This window comes from Hippopotamus amphibius, chromosome 13 (genome assembly GCF_030028045.1).
Source record: "Hippopotamus amphibius kiboko isolate mHipAmp2 chromosome 13, mHipAmp2.hap2, whole genome shotgun sequence".
Lineage (NCBI taxonomy): Eukaryota > Metazoa > Chordata > Mammalia > Artiodactyla > Hippopotamidae > Hippopotamus > Hippopotamus amphibius.
The window spans coordinates 17,712,805-17,734,434 of record NC_080198.1 but is presented as its reverse complement, the minus strand read 5'-3'; the positions used below and the strand labels follow the sequence as shown (position 1 = coordinate 17,734,434).

At 40.5% G+C, this 21,630-nt stretch overlaps 1 protein-coding gene across 1 annotated transcript in view; it reads right to left on the bottom strand.

Moving 5' to 3' along the window:
- The window catches only part of RYBP (RING1 and YY1 binding protein), a 76,884-nt gene extending 55,684 nt beyond the window's left edge, over positions 1-21,200 (bottom strand). The window contains exons 1-2 of the mRNA XM_057706556.1: positions 21,016-21,200; positions 20,116-20,241 (exon numbers count right to left, since the gene is read on the bottom strand). Coding sequence (XP_057562539.1) covers positions 20,116-20,241; positions 21,016-21,047 — 158 coding nt within the window. The 5' untranslated portion in view covers positions 21,048-21,200. The remainder of the gene's footprint in view (positions 1-20,115; positions 20,242-21,015) is intronic.
- Between the last annotated feature and the right edge of the window lie 430 nt (positions 21,201-21,630).

Genomic DNA, 21,630 nt, shown 5'->3' with positions numbered 1-21,630 from the left:
TTATAACATGCATCTCTTCAGAAACAATCTGCACTGCCAGAGTTTCACCAAGGCATAAAGTGGTTTTCCTGATGACTGGAAGAGATCATAAATCTAGCTTGTTTACAACTTCATGTAATTTCGGGGTCACTATGCTATTTCTCATATTCCCTACAGTAGAGTAATCCTACTCTTCTTATCTCCAAAGCAGTATCTGGTCCAAACAATTTTATGTCCAGCATAAGCAAAGATATGACAGGAACAAAACACAGCCATGCTGAATTTACTCAAAGTTCAGATATCTAGTTAGCTCTTCCCTGCTTCACATCACCTAAAACTTTTCACGGGGCTGGACACATGGAAAGTTGGGACTTCTTTCCCTATTTCTGAATCCCTGAGTCTTGAAAAGCCAGAAGTAAGCAAAGAAAAGTACAGTATATCAATTTTCACTTGCCAGAAGCCTCTTTTCGTCTAATTCCAGGGTCTGGTGTTTGGTGTTTTTGTTTGGGTATTTGGGGGCGGGGGGCAGGAATGATAAAAAAGGTTGAAGCTAAAATTATTAAAATAAATTTGGGGGTTAGATAAGGAAATTCTAAATCACATAAAACAACTGGTAACTGGCGCAAATGCTCCGCATTCATCACTCTTACTTTGCTTCATCTCATAAAGCTAGAAGCAGGCGAGGCTAACAATACTGGTTTCTCTGATTCTAAACACAGCCAATGCAAAGAATTAAAAATGTGTTCATTCACAGGCAATAAAATGTATTCCACAAATATTTGCTAAACTGAAGGTTAAACTGTATCCTCAAGAACTAGAGAAAAAGTCCAATTTATCTGCACATTACAAATATTCTGACCCTAAAGAATAATCCATAAGTCCAAAAGCCTATTTTTTAAAGTAAAGAAAAAAATATAAAGGACACATGAAAACTACATATCTTACTTCCTATAATCCAGAGAGGTTTGCTCAATTACATAAAGATAAAAGAGTTTTAGATAAGAAGCTGGAGAATAAAAACATAAACAAAAATTTCTAAAGCATTATTTCATATAAACCTATAGAGCCTGGATAAAGGAAAGGGGAATGGGAAAAGATAATTAGGACTTGTTTCCTTGACAAATTATCACTGAACTGGAAATAAAACTAGCTTCCTTCCGGTGACAGCAAAACAAAACTAGAAAGGACACTTTAAAGATTTTATTGGTCACTGAGAAAAACAAAGCAATATCCTTATACCAATTTTCTGTGAGCACATTATGACAAAATTAATTCTGAAAATACACCTTTCAAAACCACAAGAGGATCACAGACTTGTCAAGTCAGCATAAACTGATTAAGTATTATGATTAACTCTAATACGGAAGTTTAGCAAAAGTTTCCCCATCTACAGATCAGCCTGGTTGTTGTGTACTAAATTTATTCAATTTTGTATGGGACACTTCCTGCTTGTAAATATCCTTTAAAACTAGGCATTGATTTTACAGAAGTTTTCATGTTAACATCTATTTGGAAACCTTGGTCTCTATTTTCACTGATTATTTATTCTCAAAATTCATGCTCCGGTTATTAACTGTTTATTATTACCTAATAGATTAATTTAAAATGTAACAAATTCATTTTACCAAAACATCCCAATCCATCAGGAACAATATCTTCTCACATGAAATTCATTATTAGAGCAAACAGTTCTGAAAATACTAACAATTCAGGGGCTTCGTTTATAAAACAGTACCAGCTGAAAGGGAAAAATCTGGGACTTCACTCCTGAAAAATAACAGGTAAAATTCCAACAAGTCTAAATTATTAAGCAATTCAAAATATTCTCTAGCCCACCTCTTGAAGATCCTTTTGCTAAGAGAATTACAATCAGAGTCCTACACAGCTGCAAAATTTCTAAGAAAAATAAAGACTTCATGATCTTGTCAGTTTTAATCCACCTTTTCCTCCTTAAGCCATACTCTTGAGTCTAGATCCTCTAAGCCACTGTTTTACAAAACTTTCAAGATAGCTGTTTCTAAAACCTTACGCCAGCAAGCAGAGAACAGAATGGAATTTAAGAGGAGGGCATTCTTCAGTTCTGAGAAGGGTCACCTTTTTAAAACAGATACTGCTTCAGAAGAATTCTATTTTGCAATCAACTGTTGTCTCAGCTGTGATCAGAAAAGCAGGAATCAACTTGAAAGGGAGATAATCAAGGGACCCATCTTAACAGTAACAACAGACTATGCAAAGAGTAAATGTAAAATAAGAAACTAAAGAGAGGAAGTAAACTAGGGTTGGCAGTATTTCCAAGTCATTTACCAAGATTTTTTTTTAATGGACACACCCATTTGCAAAGAGGGTTAACCAACATACAACACAATTATTTTAAAAAGGAAACAAGATTTTTTTGACATACGGATGGCCAAGAGGCACATGAAAAGCTGCTCAACATCACTAATTATTAGAGAAATGCAAATCAAAACTAAAATGAGGTATCACCTCACACAGGTTAGAATGGGCATCATGAGAAAATCTACAAACAGTAAATGCTGGAGAGGGTGTGGAGAAAAGGCAACGCTCTTGCACTGTTGGTGGGAATGTAAATTGATAAAGCCACTATGCAGAACAGGATGGAGGTTCCCTGAAAAACTAAAAAGAGTTACCATATGACCCAGCAATCCCACTACTGGGCATATACCCAGAGAACACCATCATTCAAACAGACACATGTACTCCAATGTTCATTGCAGCACTATTTACAACAGCCAGGATGTGGAAGCAACCTAAATGTCCATCAACAGATGAATGGATAAAAAAGATGTGGTACACATATACAATGCAATATCACTCAGCTGTAAAAAGGAACGAAACTGGGACAACTGTAGAGACATGAATGGACCTAGAGACTGTCATAGAGTGAAGTTAGTCAGAAAGAGAAAAACAAGTATCGTATATTAACACATAAATGTGCAATATAGAAAAATGGTAAAAATCAACTGGTTTGCAAGGCAGATGTAGAGAACAAACACATGGACACCAAGTGGGGAAAGCGGAGAGGGTTGGGGTGGAGGGATGAAGTGGGAGATTGGGATTGCCATATATACATTACTAATAAAAAAAATACTAAATTGTACACTGTAAATATATGCAGTTCATTGTCTGTTAACTGTATCTCAACAAAAGTTCTAAAAAAAAAAAAGAAAACAAGATTTTTAAAAGGATGATTAGGAGAATGGATTGCATTCTAAAAGGTACAATGGGACTTCCTAGGTGGCGCAGTGGTAAAGAATCCACCTACCAATGCAGCGAACACGGGTTTGAGCCCTGCCCTGGGAAGATTCCACATGCCACAGAGCAACTAAGCCCGTGCGCCACAACTATTGAGCCTGTGCTCTAGAGCCCGTGAGCCACAACTACTGAGCCCACGTGCCGCAACTACTGAAGCCCACACGCCTAGGGCCTGTGCTCCACAATGAGAAGCCACTACAATGAGGAGCCTGCGCACCACAATGAAGAGTAGCCCCCGCTCTCAGCAACTAGAGAAAGCCTGTGTGCAGCAATGAAGACCCAGCACAGCCAATAAATAAATTAAATAAATAAATTTATAAAAATAAATAAATAAAAGGTACCATGAAGAATACAACAGCAGCAGCACAGAAGACTCTGAAGACGTAACAGTGAGTCACTGTACCTGCCCATGAGGGCTTCAAATGTAAACTGGGGCAACAAATGCAAGCGAGGTTCCAGTACAAAATGATGCCATGCTATGCTAGAGATGCATACAAACTGCTTCAATGATCACAGAAGAAAAGAATCAAGAAAGGTTTCCCAAAAGAGCTAACATGAGCTGGGTCTGGAAGCAGAAGGTGGCATTTCCCAGGCAGCAGTAAGAGGTAAGAGTCATCAGGGGACTTCCCAGGTGGCGCAGTGGTTAAGAGTTAAGAATCTGCCTGCTGATGCAGGGGTCACGGGTTCGAGCCCTGGTCCAGGAAGATCCCACATGCCACAGAGCAACTAATCCCGTGCGCCACAACTTCTGAAGCCCATGCACCTAGAGCCTGTGCTCTGCAACCAGAGAAGCCACCGCAATGAGAAGCCTGCGCACTGCAATGAAGAGTAGCCTCCACTCTCCACAGCGAGAGAAAGCCCACGAGCAGCAATGAAGACCCAATACAGCCAAAAATAAAAATCAGTTATTTAAGTAATTAAAAAAAACAGTCATCAGGCAGCACAGTGGCATGAAAGAACTTACTGAGGGAACACTAAATTTGACTGGAAGGTGCATGGTAAGACATGGCATGGATAAGCTGGTGGGTATGACAGAGTCAAACCATGGTGGGCCTTGTATGTATGTCATGTTTAAAGAAACAAGGCAATATCTCTCTGGGCAACGAGGCAGTAACCAAGGATTCTAAGCAGACAAGCTACATGAGCTACGTGTTTTCTGGAGATATCACCTACCTGGCAGACAAGTTTCAAGGCTAATGCAATGGTCCAGGTGCAGGTCTGAACTATGTGGCTTAAGATTAAGTTTATACTGAAATAAAAGATGAAACAATCAGGAACTAAATTAAGACAGTAATAAAAGGAGGAATAAATCAATAGAATTTTGTATCTGACTGCTATGGGTGGGTGTCTAAATTCATGTATTTGGATTGCAATGGCTACAAAGATATGACTAAATAGAAAACAAAAGGAAATCCTGTGAAGTTGGAAGATTCAAGTCAAGCGTAACTTATTTAAACTTGGGTTAGGAATGTAAACTCTAAGATTCATTTCATTACCTGTAAAATGGGAATATACCTATAAATACATCATAGCCTTGTAAGGATTAAATGAGACAATGCACGAAATGAACTTAACACTGTGCCTGCTGTATGTTAAATGCCCATTAAATGTTGGCCCTCATCAGCATTATTACTGGGTTGAGTGCAGATCTGATCGAGTCTTGGAGGAGCTGTATCCCACTGCCCTTCCTGTTACCTCTAATGAAGCTCCTTCCAGACCTGTGTTATACTTACAGCACCTAGCTCACTCAATAAACAGTTATCCAATAAATGCTAAGCATGAAAAATGTCCAATGTACACCTTTCCTATCAGAATCAAGCTTTGTCTTGGGGCATGATGCAAGTATGAACCACTTCAGTAATGCAAGCTTAAAAAAAATGCATCAGTCATTCTTTTTTTATCTTATTGAAGTATATAGTTGATTTACATTACATTAATTTCTGCTGTAAAGTGATGCAGTTATGTGTATGTGTATACATATATACACATATGTTCTTTTTTATATTCTCTTCCATTACAGTTTATCACAGGATACCGAATATAGTTCCCTGTGCTATACAGTAGGACCTTGTTGTTCATCCATTCCACAGTCATTCTTTTAATTAAATGATATAATAAAGACTAAGTAAGGATACCCCTAGGGCTGCAGTACACCTGCTTGTACTTAAAAAAAAAAAAAATTCATCTTCCACACCAGGTGTTCTGTCATCTTAAAGATCCTTAATGGAAGATTAACTGAATCTAGTGTTTTGGTCAGTCTGCAATGAGCTTAATTTGAGAAAATCAGGGGCAAGGATTTGTTAACCCATAAATGAAGAATTTCAAGATAAAAAGATTAACTATAACTTAAATAGGAAACTATTTAGCTACACATAAACTTGACAATGCCAGAAAGTTTTAACAGATAAAGTTCTGCTATTCAGAGATTCTGAAATGTGTATCTACTGATATATCTTGGGGGTGGAGAGTAAGACATTACAAATACCTTATTTTCTATATATTTTAAGACAAGTATTTAGCATCATGATATTTAAGAGCCACTATGTTACAAGCTACCAAAATTGACCTAAATCACAGTATTTCAAAACTGGAGGAAACACAGACCTCATCTAGTTCTGTGAATTTCAGGGTATTTCAAGTGTTAACTGTAACCCACAGTTTTACATTCCAACCTAGCACACAAATCTGTACATATATATTTTACAATATATTGCTTTTAAAATATATAATTGTAGTAGCAAAAACGTACAATGAAATGTTTAAGAAATCCTAGGCATTAAAGATTACCCCTGCCAAAAGAGCAGAAATCTTTGGGGCATGATTACATCAAATTTCATCCCCAAAGTCAATCTTTATAGCTACATTCCACAATCCTCACAGCTCTTCTACACAGGAAAAAAAGGGACCTCCCTGGTGGTACAGTGGTTAAGAATCCATTTGCCAATGCAGAGGACATGGGTTCAATCCCTAGTCCAGGAGGATCCCACACGCCGCAGAGAAAAAGCCCCTGCACCTAGAACCCATGCTGTGCCACAAGAGAAGCCACCGCAATGAGAAGGCTCCGCACCCCAACGCAGAGTAGGCCCCGCTCACCACAAGTAGAGAAAGCCACTGCGGAGCAACGAAAACCCAACACAGCCTAAGAGACAAAAAATTAAATAAAAAAAAAAAAGAATCCCCAAGATCAGAAATGAGAAGTCTTTCGTAGGAGTTCTGATGGGCTCTTTGTGTAAAGATTCATAACCCTTAACCTATAGTAAAGTTATATATACAGGAAGAGAGGCATTGTCAGGCAAATCATTCTGAGCCAAAGGAAAACTATCCGAAAAGGCAAGAGAGAAAACCAACGGGCAAAGAACATTCCACCTACCTCCCCTGTCATCACTCCCGTCCTGAGCACCAAAACATAATTCCCCTTCTTATAAATATGCTTCAATGATGCACACCACAGTACTGTGTCAAGATGACTAGATAGTTTACTGTCACACAAACTGGATGTCCTGTGACTTCCTCAATTTTCTTAATTGAAGAAACCAGAAATAAGGTCAGCAATGCATACACTGAAAGAAGACTACAATTCAGAACACAGAGACTGAACACCTGATGATACATGCTGCACCTGACTCTGCCCAGGGGAAGACTGCCTTCACTGCACCACCGCCTTGGGAGAGTCAATCATTCACAGAGTTGCTGCCTCTCACCACTGACTTTTAATGGTGGCATGCAATGTTCTTTCAAAGAACTGTGTAATATTCTGAAAAAGTCAAGCAATGAACAGCATTTCAGACGAACAGCATTTCAAAGAATCTAATTTTAATGCAGCCAGCACATATAGCATACTCTTAGCCCACTTTTATGGGTATATTTAACCAAGAGACAGAATGATAAACACTCAACTTTATACAGGGAAACATCACAACAAGCAAAATACATCACCTACTCTATACAGGCTTATATTAACTTTTTACATCACAGGTGACCTGATTAGGCTAACAATAATGACAATAATTCTGAGGCAAACAGCTATTCAACTCACATGCTATCAACACCCTCTTCCAATTTAAATCACCCTGGAAGAGGGTGATGTGTTCTCCCCTGAGACAGCAAAGGTGGAAGGGAAAGAATCAAAAGAATACAGTTCAAACACTTTGGTACCATACTACCATACTAATTTATCCATTCAATTATAGTCATTTTTCTATTTCTTCTATTCTACTAACTGGGTAGGAAATCAAGTAAGTTACTTCACTTTTCTGAGCCTCAGCTTCTTCAAATGTGAAAGCTGAAATAACAACTACCTCTCAGGATTGCTCTGAGCATTGCATTGGGAAAACACATGAAACTGTGACGCAAAATGTAAAGTACTATGCAAATACATTGTATTTGAGGATATCATCTCAGGACTTACAGTCTAAATGTTCAAATGCCTTATGCGATATTTTGCACATAAGTGCTCAATACATTTGTCCATTCTTTCAGTCATAATTTACAAGTTAGGGCCCAAAACTTTAATTCTGGAAAACAAAGATTATCTCATATACTTCTTACATATTTATTCACTAGTAATATTATTAAGAATATCAGTTGTGTCTTTAGAATGATTAGTCGTATGATTAATCCAATACACAATCTATTGGAATAATACATTACCAGCAGTTATATACTGTTTACAGTATGCACTCTGTGCCAGGTCTGGTGCCAACTATGCTATACACATTCACTCATTTAATCCCTAGAATACTGCTATGGAGAAGTTACTATCCATAACTGAAAAACTAAAATACAAATTAAACTAACATACCCAAGGTTACAAGGTTAGCAAATGACAGAGCTGGTGTTACACGAACTTAGGTCTGACACCAAAGCCCTGACTTCAACTACTACTGCTACTACTTTTCAATAGGGGAGCCAGGAGGCACCTGTGGCTATTGAGCATTTGCAATGTGGCCAGTCTGAACTGACTTGTGCTGTAACTGTAAAATGTACACTGGATTTTGAACACCTAGTATGAAAAAAGAATGTAAGATATCTCACATTCCAGCAGAGGGGCATTGTGCAATATATCTGACCACTACTCTTCAGAATTCTGGAGGTCATCAAAAACAAGGAAAAGTCTAATAAACTGTCACAACCAAGAAGAACCTAAGTTGACATGACAACTAAATGTAACATGATAACCTAGATGCGATCCTGGAACAGAAAAAGGACATTCGTTAAAAACTAAGTAAATCTGAACAAAATAGGAACTTTAGTTTAAAAAAAGTAAAATATCTCACTGCAATTTTATACTGATTACAAGTTGAAATGACAATGATTTGGATATAGTGGATTTAATAAAATATATTCTAAAAATAATTGCACCTGCTTTTTAGTTTCTTACTGTTGCTGCTAGAAACTTTAAAATTACATGTGGCTTATAATGCATATATTTATATTGATCAACACTGATTTAAATATTATACAGGATTTTGTAAATCAAAGAGCACAAAACTTTTTTCTTACATATTTAAATTTTTTTCATTAATTTTTATTGGAGTATAGTTGTTTTACAATGTTGTGTTAGTTTCTGCTGTACAGCAAAGTGAATCAGCTATACATATACATATACCCCCTCTTTTTCGGATTTCTTTCCCATTTAGGTTATCACAGGGTAGAGTTCTCTGAGCTATACAGCAGTTTCTCATTAGTTATCTATTTATACACAGTAGTGTATATATGTTAATCCCAATCTCCGAATTCATCCCACCCCTCCTTCCCCCCTTGGTATCAATACGTTGGTTCTCTGCATCTGTCTCTATTTCTGCTTTGCAAATAAATTCATCTCTATTATTTTTCTAGATTCCACATATAAGCGACATTATACCATAAGAGCACAGAACAATTTTAAATTTACAAACACAACATGTTTTAGAGTATACAGGTATGTTCCAATATTAACAGCTGTTTTAATATGAAGTTAGTATAATAGATATAAACAAAACTTTAAATTCCCTTAATCTAAAATGTTATGTTGCTTATTTAAAGGTCAATATTCCAGAATTACATTTTTTTTAATTTCTTATTATGAAAATTGGCTTTTCCAACTACAAAACTGATACCAACTCACCCACATTACAGAAATTACAGAAAAGCACATATACAAAAAAACCCCATCTTCCCACCAAGCAGAGTTAGTATTTTGCTCAGTCATTACTTCTAGGTATGCATATTAGATGAAATGATATGAAATACTATTTAAAGTGAGATTATATTGTTTATCATTTTGTAACCTGCTCTTTTCTAATATATCAAGAGCATTTTCTTATACCACATATTATTTCTTAAATTTTCCCTAAATTTACACGTATAGATTCATGAAACCATCACTACAACCAAGATTCAGATCTGTTTCATCACCACAAAGATCTCCCTCTTGCTACCCCTTTACAGTCACACCCATCTCCCTCCTTTTCCCACCATCCCTATCTTGACAACCACCAATGTGTTCTCTCTCTGTAATTTTGTCATTTCAAGAATGTTAATGGCATCCTACAATAGGTGACCTTTAGGCTTTTTTCCCTCAGCATAAGGACCCTTTGAGATCCATGCCAGTTGTATGCATCAATAGTTTGTTCCTTTTTAATTGCTGAGTAGTAGTCCATGTGGATGTACCATTCACATACTGAAGGACATTTCTGTTTCCAGTTTCAGGCTATTATAATAAAACTGTCATGGATACTTGTGAACAGATTTTGTGTGAATATAAGTTTTCAAGTCCCTGGGATAAATGCCCAGGAGAGAAATTCCTAGGTCATATGGTTAAGTTTTATTAAAAGAAAAAAACTGTCCAAACTACTTTCCAGAGTAGTTGTACCATTCTACATTCCCACCACCAGTGTATTAAAGATCTCAAAACATTTTTAAGAGGTGCAAAATATTTATGGCTATTCGACAGTTTCTACCAATTCCTTGCTAACTCCCATGTAGGTAATTTCATTTTTTGTTAAAATAACGATGCAAATAATATATACATACACAGAATTTTTACATGTAGATCACACAAATCCCTGTAAGTTAAATTGTTGGGTAACAGGATACAAATACTTCACAGGCATTTGCTACCAAGCGCCTTAATGGCCTGCAGAAAATTTAAATTACACACCACCCACCAAAGGGTCTGTGAAAATGCCCACTTCCTAGCCCCACTAAAAAATTCTTGTCAATCTTTAATTTTTGACTTGCAAAAAATGTTATCTTGTTTTATAATGGGAAGGTTGTATACATTTCCCACGTTTCCTGACTTAATTTGTAGTTCTTTCATGAATTACCTGGTCATGTTCTTTGCCAATATTTTACCGGAATGTTAGTTTACTGATTTTAAGATCTGGTTCTGTCTAACTTATGTTGCAAAGAAATAAGTTTTTAAAATAAATATATCTGAAATTCAACCCAAGTGTCAGTAATGCAAAATAATCGCTTATTTTAGGATGTAAAAAATGAACTAGTTTAGTTGATATGATTCTCCAATTTATCAATATTACTACACTTCACACAATGTATTGATTATTTAAGGAATCACCTCTAATGACAGCTCTGGATTAAAAACATGGTTCCTAGAATGTTGATCTCTCATACTTAAATAAGTTCCCTTCAATGCCAAGACATAATTTTTCCATAACAAACATCAAACACAATCTTCAGCTTCATCAGAAAGCCTAGCTGGCTTCTCTTAAAAGGAGAATTTAAGGCCATTAAACCAGTCTTCAGAGTGTGCTCCTCAGACCAGCAGCATCAACATCACCTTGAAACATGCAGGAAATGCAAAATCTTAGGCTACCCCAGACCTGCTTAACCAAAAAACTCATAGCCTACATACAGAATCTGATCTGTTGTTAGAAAGCAGTCACCAGGTTTGTTTTCTCCCTGTCTGACTAACCACCAAGCACTTTTGTGTTTTAAGACCCAATAAAGCTGATGAAACTGGCATCCTATAGCACCCTTAATTTTTTGTGCCCCCCAAAAGCTATCAGTTTCGTCTTCGATTGTATTGCTGATGATCTTAAATTATAGAGAAAATGTTTTGAACAAGTTTTAAGATGTTTGTTTTACATCCCCCCCTTCCTAGTTTCTCCCAATCAAATGATAATTTAAACAGATTTTAAACTGACAGAGGGAGGAAAGGAAAGGAGGAATAAAGATCTAACTGTATTTAAAAATAAAAATTTCAGACTTCCCTGGTGATGCAGTGGTTAAGAATCCACCTGTTAAGGGGACATGGGTTCAAGCCCTGATCCAGGTAGATCCCACATGCCACGGGAGCAACTATGCCCATGCACCACAATTACTGAGACTGAGCTCTAGAGCCCCAGAGCCACAACCACTGAGCCCACGTGCCGCAACTACTGAAGTCCCGCAACAGAAGAAGCCACCGCACTGACAAGCCCATACACTGCAGCACACTGAAACAAAGAGTAGCCCTTGCTCGTCACAACCAGAGAAAGCCCGCAGGCAGCCAAAAATAAATAGGTAAAAATTTAAAAAAAAAAAAAAAAAAAGATCCGTACTTATGATTTCTGAGTAACACAGGAGATTTTCTGCAATGCCTTTACTGAGAATTCATCTCTGGTACCACAGTCTGTGTCAATCACTGCACAGAACTGAAAAAATAACTAAATGAATGAGTCAAGACTTCAACTTAACAGCAGTAATCAATCCAAATAACAGTAATGTATACCACGTACAAGGTACAACTATCAAGTTATGGGTATGTTAGCACAACAGAACTTAACACAATGGAGAGAGTAGCATAACATTTCCAAGAACACCCAAAATGTTACGTCACCAGTTTAAAACTGCCTTTAGGTGCCAGCTAACAAGCACACCCACCTAGTTCCTGATCACAGCCCAAAATAAGTTTTGCATAAGTGACTGATCCTCTGCTTTATTAGCAGAATTTTCGATACAACTTTTGGCAGCTTAAATCACCAAATGGGCAACAAAAAAGGAATAAGAATCGTCACAGTTATTGTTATTTAGATAAGTGTGCTAAAGCTCTGAAGCCCAAAACCACTCCAGGAAGTACTTTAAATGCATGGCCCAAGGTCTCCAAGGTTCTAAAGTGTGTTTAATTTCTAGAACATGTTTAGAAAACAAAACCAGAAAAATGAGAATACTACTTCTTAAGGACATATTTTATAAAGACAAATTTCCCCTAATCCAACAACTTCACAGATAAGACCTTGCCCTAATGGGCAAGAATATGTATCAGAACTCTTAATCAGAACAGTTTCAAAGGTGACTCCAAACTTCCAGTCTTCATCTATTCTATATACATTGACTGGACCCCTACTAAATGCCTGGCACTGTAATAGACATAGAAAAAGATATGAAAAGAAAGATCATGCCCTCAAAAAATGGTGAAAACATAACAGAGGTAATCAAACAAAAATACAGTTCAAATGTTATGAAGAGGTATATGATTGTGCGGCACTGGAAAAAGCTTCCCAAGACATCTAAAAGGACAAAGAGGAATCAGCCAGGCTACAAGGAAGGAAGGGCATTTGAGAAGAAATCCAGAGGAAACGAATATGCGAAGGTATGGAGACGTCATGGTCCATGCTGGGAAAACCCCAAGCAGTTTGGTATGAAACACACATATGCTGTGTGTGGAGGGCAGATGGGGTGGTGGCAGGCTACTTCTAGAAAGTCTAAAGAAACAGTAAAGGACCAAATCAGAAGCCCCTTGTGATACTCAGGATTTGGACTTTACCCTAAAAGCAATCAGAACCAGGAGATAATTTAAGCTGTCCAAATGGAGAGGCCCAAGAACCAGTTGGATCTGTTTGTCGCATGTACGCGTGCATAGGGGTGGTGACATGTAGTTAATAAATATTATCTGAGAATTACCAGCCTGTGAACAGAAGTGGAAAGGTAGGGGTGACATCTGAGAAGAGTGAACAGTTAAAAAGCACCTAGGCAGAGGCAAAAAACTAACTTGTATCAACCTGTACAACAAACCCTACTACATCCAAGAACCAAAAAATCTTAGTTTAAATCTCAGATTCAGTGAGGTCTTCCCCAACATACCTCTATACACTGTCTCTACCTCATCTAAAAAGCACTTATGTTCTCTGCCAGGTACTCAGTCATTCCATGCCACCACTGGCTATCTTTTCATGGACTTATCTTTTCAACAAGTTTGTTAGGTTCCTTGTTTATTTAACCAATGCCTTGAAATACAGGTGACTGATGAACAATATTACTCATGAGAGCCAAAAGTTTACTCATTTATATACTCTAGAAAGTTCCACACACCAAGTTTTATTCCTTTCACCTAACGATGTGTGGATTTATACTGCTGCTGGGAGGAGATGACTGTGTTCAAGCCTACAGGTAATGAACAGAAGTTGAAGACATCCTATCTCTAGAATGTGGTAGGGGTCTCTATGCAGAGTCGAGCTCTAAGATATTCTTAGGATAAAAGAGCACTGGTAAAATACAAAAGAACCACACACAACAACACGGATATTCACAAACATACCAATGAGTGAAAGAAGCAGACCCAGAAGTATAAATATTGTATGACTCCACTTAAGTAAAGTTCAAAACCAAGCGAAACTCACCTCGTGTCAGAAGTTAGGATAGGGGTAGGGGAAGTGACTGGAAGAGTGCACAAGGGGCTCTGGGGTCCCAGTAATGTTCTGTTTCTTAATCTGGGTGGTGGTTACACAGGTGTGCTCACTTTGTGAAAGTTCCTCAAGCCGTACAATTATGATTTGTGCACTTCTCTATATGTATGCTACAGTTCAAAAAGTTTACTTAGTTTTAAGGAGGAGAGCTAGTGATAGGAAGTATAAACGAAGATGTCACAAAGAGAAAAGGCCCTGGTGATGGGACAAGATGGCAAATGAGAACCACAATGATTGTAGAATGTTTTAGTTCAAGCTATAAAGGAGATGTGCGGAGAGCCACTGTTCCCTAAAGTACTAAGAACTGAATTAGTGCTGATAACTATTTTGGTAAACTAAAGCCACTTGGAATTTCTTCAGCATCTATGGAAGCACACAATAAATATGATGCACGAAAAAATAATACATAACTAAATCCATTCAAAACCTCCCCTCCTAGTTACAGTTGACCCTTGAACAACATGGGTTTGAACTGCACAGGTCCACTTGTACGCGGATATTTTTCAGTGAACACATACTACAGTACTACACAATCTGTGGTTGGCTGAATCCAAAGACGCGACACTGCAGATGTGGAGACCAACCATTGGACTTGAGCATCCAGGGAAATCCATGGCAGGTCCTGGAACCAATGCCCCTTGGATACGGAGGGACAAGTGCTACATGGATTTTCAACTATGCACAGGGGAGCGGGTATCAGCATCCCTCACCTCCCAGTTGTTCAAGGGTCAACTGCAATAGGATATACTTGCAGGTAAGCTGGCCAGACTTTAGTCTACAATGTGCAACTAAAAGTTGAGTAGCCTGTGCATAAAGGTTGGAGATCTAAACTGTCCTGAACCAAATGAGCTAACCGGCACAGGTAAACCTTCAGAAATAACCATCCCCTTGCTCCAGAATAAAGCAGCTTTAGTGTTTCCCAAAAAAGCAAATGTATATCTCAACACTGTCCACACAGCAGCTGCTCTGCCCAGTTCTCACCACTCTGCAGTTCCCTATCCTGCTCTGATTTCTTCAGAGCACTGGTCTCTAGCTGAGATGATCTTATTCTGTCCACTTGTTTATTTTCTTTTGCTCTCCATAGTACTTTAAGCTCCATGAGAACAAAGATCTCATCTGTCTGTACACCACTGTACACCCAGAGCCCAGATGGCTGTGTACTCAATAAAAACTTGTCAAATAACCACAACTACCCAGGTAATTTACTCTAAGGTCACCAAGTATACATAAGATCAAGTCGGTACCAATAAATCAGTTAAGTTCAGTGTAATAGCAAACACAAAATAAATTATCACTCCATTGCTGTGTAAGAGTTATCTCTAAACCTGTACCCGCTTTTGTAACAGCTTCAAGGCTGTAAGGTTTGACAAGGTTTGATGATTAGGAAGACAAGTAATTTTTCTACATATTTTATGGAGAAATTTTACGGAAGACAAACACTACAATAAAACCAATGTAGCCTACGGAGCAGAACCACTGTGGCGGATAACCCAGAGGGCCTGGCGGGGGTGGGAATAGGCCTGACTCCACTCTAGGTCAGGCGCCCCCCTGCTTTCTGGGAGTCTATCAAGCTGCAAAGTACCAGAGAATGATGCACTTCTGAAGCTTCCAACAAAGATCAAAACTTGCACGTTTCACTAAATATGTGTGTTTTCCCCTAAAACTTCTAAAGTATGTCACGACTAGTCAAGAAACTTTGAGTTGTCAGGGTATCTGAATTTAAGGGGAGAGAAAGCCCAAAGTCACAACTGCAAAGAATCAGGGAGTTCCTGAACAAGGAAAATATTTTACACACAAACAACTGAGTACTACCAACTTCCCATTCAGTATCCTGAGTACTAACTTTTTTTTTTTAAAGCCACACAATCTTATTACACATCTAAAGCAAATTCCTCACTTCTACTTGTCTGTAAAAGCTTTAAATGCAGTATGCTTTTCAGGGGGATAGTATTCAGTGCAGCACTATTATGGAAGAACCATTAATCAAGAAGAGTTGCAGCAATATTTCAGTAATTTTTATTTTACAAGAGATCATTGCATTCAGAGAAATAACAAGACAAAAAGTAAAATATATTTCATTTATCACCATATCTGCCCAATATTGGGAAGTAACTCTGCCCAATACGCAAAAACTTCAACTTAGTAGAACAACGGTTAGGTCAATTTCTGAGTTTGCGGTTTTGTTCGTTTTTCTCCTTTTAAAAGCTGGTATCCTCTTTCATAAGACTGGCAAAGTGGGCTGGGAAATACTACTTTGGCTATCACCTAGGGAAGAGGTAGTATCTCTTCCCCACTTACCACCACGTTCCATACACACTCCTTTATTTTCTATCTTGAAAGGCTTAGAGTACATCAGCGTGCTGGGGGAGCAACCTTCCCAGCTGCAGGCGCCTCCTCTATGCGCTAATGTTAAAGACTTAGTAAAAATACATCACAGAACAGGCATGAGGAAGCTATTTAATGTGAGAGAAATGTTCTAAAACTGGTCTGTGGTGATGATTGTACAACTTTTTAAAATTATCAAAAACCACTGAATTGTACACTTATACAACTGGTGAATCTTATGGTATGTAAATTAATGTCTCAAAAAAGCTATTAAAAAAAATAACCAACAAGGTAGAGAGTAGAACAGTTGGTAGAGGTGGAAAAAGGAGTATATTTAAGAACTAAAGAGATCCAAAACAAAATTGATAATACAACCAAAAAAAGATCTCCACTGCCCCCTGAACCTCCAAGTGGCCTATTAAGTGTTGCATCCTTCTTCCCTTAACAAGTTCCTTTGGAGCTTCTGACCTTTCATTCTGCTCTAAGCTTTTAACAAAAAGAAGAAAAGACCTTCTGAATCACTTTCATGACTCCACCTGCAGAATTAAATTTATCTGGTACATACAGCAATAATAGTGAGAGATGGCAAGTAATTCTGTACCAATCAATTCTTCTTGTCCAGAAGAACTGAGGGGAAGGGGAATTCTTCTAATTGATGCCCAAGCCAGACTGCTCAGACCTCCCACAGCACTTAATTTCTACATCTCTTAGAGCCTCTATAACTTGGATTATGGTTATTCCTATGGTTATCTTACCAACCTTCTAACACCACCACCCCCCCCACCCCGTCCCCAATGTCTTGAGCAGAATCTTTCACAACCTAGTAATTTAATAAATGTCCTTTGGATGAATGGCAATATTTTCCTAATCAAACAGGAATGTCAATTCTATTCTCAAAGAGTAAATACAGTTCTGGGTCCTAGTGGACTACCACTAATTGAAAGCTGACTTCCTTGCTTGATTGGCAGATAGGTGACGGCAACAACAGTTGACAAAAATGATGAACAGGGACTTCCCTGGTAGCACAGTGGTTAAGAATTCACCTGCCAATGCAGGGGACACGGGTTTGAGCCCTGGTCCAGGAAGATCCCACATGCCACTGAGCAACTAAGCCCATGCGCCACAACTACTGAGCTTGCACTCTAGAGCCACAACTATTGAGTCCACATGCCACAACTACTGAAGCCCGCACACCCAGAGCCCACGTACAAGAGAAGCCACCGCAATAAGCAGCCCACGCACCACAATGAAGAGGAGCTCCCACTCACTGCAACTAGAGAAAGTCTGTGCTCCATAAAGACCCAATTCAACCAATAAATTAATTACTTAAAAAAAAAATGAACAAACTTCAAAATTATCACTGGCTACCCAACCAGCGAGGCTGCTATAATACAAAACATCAGTTCAGAGCATATAACCCAATTTCTATACCAGTCAACAGGTTAGAAGTCTTTCTCTTACTTAAGAACTACTCTAAAAATCACAAATTTTTGCCTATCACCCAGCATTCAAAACCCAACAAGTTTTCTACTGCCATCAATATCAAGTCTGATTAAAACTATACAGGGCAGCAAATGTCTAATCTTTGTTGTATCAAGAAAATTACCCAAAAAAAGGCCCATGAAAAAAACACAGCAGTAGTAACTAGTGTTACAGAGAAATTAACCAACAGTTAACACACTGGACTGCACAGGAGGAAAACCTGTTAAATTCACCCTTCCACACCAAACCCATTCACAGCATAAGAAAGCCAAAATGTTAGTTGCCTTTTGATTAATGACTTCTAGAACAAAGTCTTTTATAAAGACTTCTAGATCTAAAACACCAATATATTGACAATAACCAAGATGAAATTAAGCTACGTAAAAGTATCATGATTTGGTAAGAATTTAAATCCTCAGATCTTTGAAACTGTGTTCAAATCCTACACAATCACAGACCTCAAAAAATTACAAAGATTCTTAAAGATAGTAGGTGAGTAACCTGTTCCTGAGACATTTTCATTATTAATAACTTTATATATTTGTTAAAAAAAACTGAATTCCAATGTTGTCATCTGTGACTCTCAAAGAACTTTAAACATCTCTATTGTTTTTAAAATCAAAACCTTCCACGTGCTTCCAAAAAGCTGATGAGTCAGATTTTTTTTAATACATGCAGAAACTGAAATGCACTTTATTATGAGGTAATTATTCCCAGCAACACATCGGATGTAAACTTTTCAATTTGCTTTTAAGTTTCTCTTCACCAGTAAAGTTCTCAAGTTCTTAGGAGTTTCCTAGTCATTTACTTTAACATCATCTACGGTAACACTCAAAGCAAAACCACAATAAAGAGGTCTGGCCTCTGAGGGATTCTACATGTAAAAAAACATTACTCAAATAAAATACAATCACTATAGCTTTAAATAACAAATACATTTCTAAACTTTCATGCCATTTGATGGAATTCCCTATTTTAGACAGCAAAACAAAATCTACTAAGTTCCCAATGAGTGTTTTTTATTTTAACTAAATCTGATCTATGATAATATTGATATGAAACAAAATATTGATATGAATTTACTTTAAAAAGTACCTATGGGGAAATATTTTTAGTTCTGGAGTATTTTTATTCAAAGGTCTCATTACTTAGAGTTAACAGAATTCACAGAACTGCTTCACCAGTAATTTGACAAAATTGCCCAATATCCTATTTATTCCCAGGTATAAATAAAGCAATGAAACCCTAACAAAACACATGCACTTAGTCAAAGAACACTATCCAGTTAGAACTGTGCAGTACTATACTATACAGGCAAGGTGGAACGCCACCCACCCAAAAACAAGTACCTGATGAAATGAGGCTTCTGGCAATCAACTTTAAAGATCCACAAAAAACTCACGTGCTGTCTTGTTTTCATCCCCCCCCCCCCCGCCCCCAGTCTGGCCATTAAATGACATAAAGAATAGTTTAACTTCAAACTCTAAAATCAATGAAACACATTCCAGCTACAAGTTAAAAAATGACCGGAAGACTACAAAATCAGCTTCGACATTTCATTCAAGTAATATCTAAATGTTAAGTCCGGAGCAGTTCAACTCGCTTTGATACCATACAGTTTACTACCTTCACTAAAATGAAGAGGAATTCCTTCAATATTCTTTTCATTATAATAAAGCTTTAAACACAAACTTCAGTATAATCACACTACTCATTCCACATTTTGCAAAAATCATCCTCCATCACCATTCCTCATAGCCTAATCACAAAACACACACACACACAAAACATGTCTTCCAAAAAATGCACTTTATCAAACCCCACCATTTATTTTCAAGTGCAAAAACAAACTAACCTACTCCCCCCCGCCCCCCCCAACCCAGACATTTGCAGTTCAAGACACAGGAAAAGCAAAGCAACGGCGGCGTTACTATACAATCACCACCAAATTTCTCAGGGAAGAGAAAAATAATTCAGGACAGGCAAATTAAAAACATTCTGCACATGGCAAAAATAAAAGGTCCAATGTCCTACAATCCATAGCAAAAGTACTGCTTCCTCTCTTTTGGAGCCAATACCAATAAGCCAATGGATACAAGTGTCAAATAAATCCAGCGTCTGTTTGAAATAAGACGAAACCTGGAAAAATTCCCTGCCATAAATCATTCAGTGAACATGAGGCTTTACACCCAACACGAAATACACACAACCAAAACCACACATCAACCCCCCCACCCCATCCCGCAAATGCAGAAAAAAGCGTAGTCAACAAGTTGGAAAGAGGGCAGAAAGTAGAGCTCACAACCCTCTCCCCCACCTTAAAAAAAAGAAAAAAAAAAGAAAAAAAGAAAAAGTCCTATAACAAAAGGTAACACAGATCTTCAAGTACCTGGTGGAGGTGCCTTTCCTCACATCGCAGATGCTGCATTTAAAGGCTTCGGCGCTGTTTCTGAAGGTGCAGACGCTACAATCCCAAAAGCCTTCGTCTGCGGCAGGTTTTGCTTGTCTTTTTGGCCTTCGGAGGCGTGAGGAGCGGGGGAAAGGGGAGGGAAGAGTCAGGGAGCAGGAAAAAAGGGGGGAGAGACAGCAAAACACAGGCACTAGTGAGCCGTCGTAATTTCGCAGGAATCCGGCGCTGGAAACTTCGCTTGGGCGACCACCCACCCACCCTTTTCGGGGCCGAGAGGAGGGACCGGGGGCGGGGACGGGTCGCCCCCGCCGGCACCCCGCAAGCCTCCGGGCCCGGGCAATGCCGCCTCGCACAGCAGGCGGCGGCGGCGCCCCGGGAAGGGCCGCGGCGGGCGCAGGAAACGGGCGGACTTGTGGACTTGAGCGTGGGGCTGGGGGGGCCGGCAGGGGAGCCGCGGGCCGGATCTGGAGGGGGCGCGCAGGGGCGGCCCGAGGCCGGCGGCGGGGAGTGGGCCGGCTCCTTCCCTCTCCCCTCCCATGCTCGCGCCCTCCCTCCCTCCCTCCCCACCTGGTTAAATCTCCCTTTGTCTGGGAGGAGTGGCGGCGGCGGCGGCGGCGGCGGCGGAGGGCGGCTGAGGAGGAGCCGCCATGGCTGCGGCGCGCACGGCCGCCGGCCCCGAGCGGGAGCGACACCGCCTCCCGCCGCCGCCGCCGCCGCCACCGCCCGCCGCCGCCGCCTCCCCCCGCCCCCGGATCTCCATCTTAGCAGCGCCTCCCCCCCCCCCCCCCGCCCCGGGTGGCTCCGGGGCCTAGTCGTCGCCGGCCCCCGCCCGCCCCCAGCCCTCCCTCCCCTTCCGCCCCCTCGACTCGGAGCAGGTACCTGGTCGGGCTCTTCTTGTCGCCCATGGTCATGGATGGGCTGTACCCCCGCCCCCCCCAAAGCCGAAACCGGCGCTGCTCGGAGGAGAAACGCCGTCCGGGGAGTCGTCGCGGACCGGCCCCCCTCCCTCCCCCGCGCCCGCCCTCAGCCGCTGGGGCTCGAGCTCCGGCCGCCGCCGACGCCGCCGCCGCCGCTGCCAGTCTCCGGACGAGACTAGTCCCCGCCAGCGCCGCCTCCGCCGAGTGACTGACGAGGGGCGGGGCCGGGCGCCGCGCGTCACGCGCCGGGCGGCCAATGGGAAGGCGGCGGCCGGCGCCGCGAGGGTGGGGGCGGGGCGCGGGGGAGGGCGGGGCGTGGCGGACGTGGGCCGGGCCGTCGGTGTGCGTGCCCGGGAGGGTGTGCGCGCTGGGGGCGCGCGTGCCTGCCGGTGGCCCCGCGGCCCGGCGCGGTGGAGCGTGCGAGCCCGGCGGGGCGCACGTGGCCGCGCCCGGGAGCCGAGTCGGGGCTTCGGGCTCCACGCGGCCGCCCCGTGGGGCTGTCGCCGGGCCCCGGGGCCCCGCAGCCGCCCCGGGGAAGTAGTTGGGCGCAGTTTGCCCGCGCCGCTGAGGCTTGCCG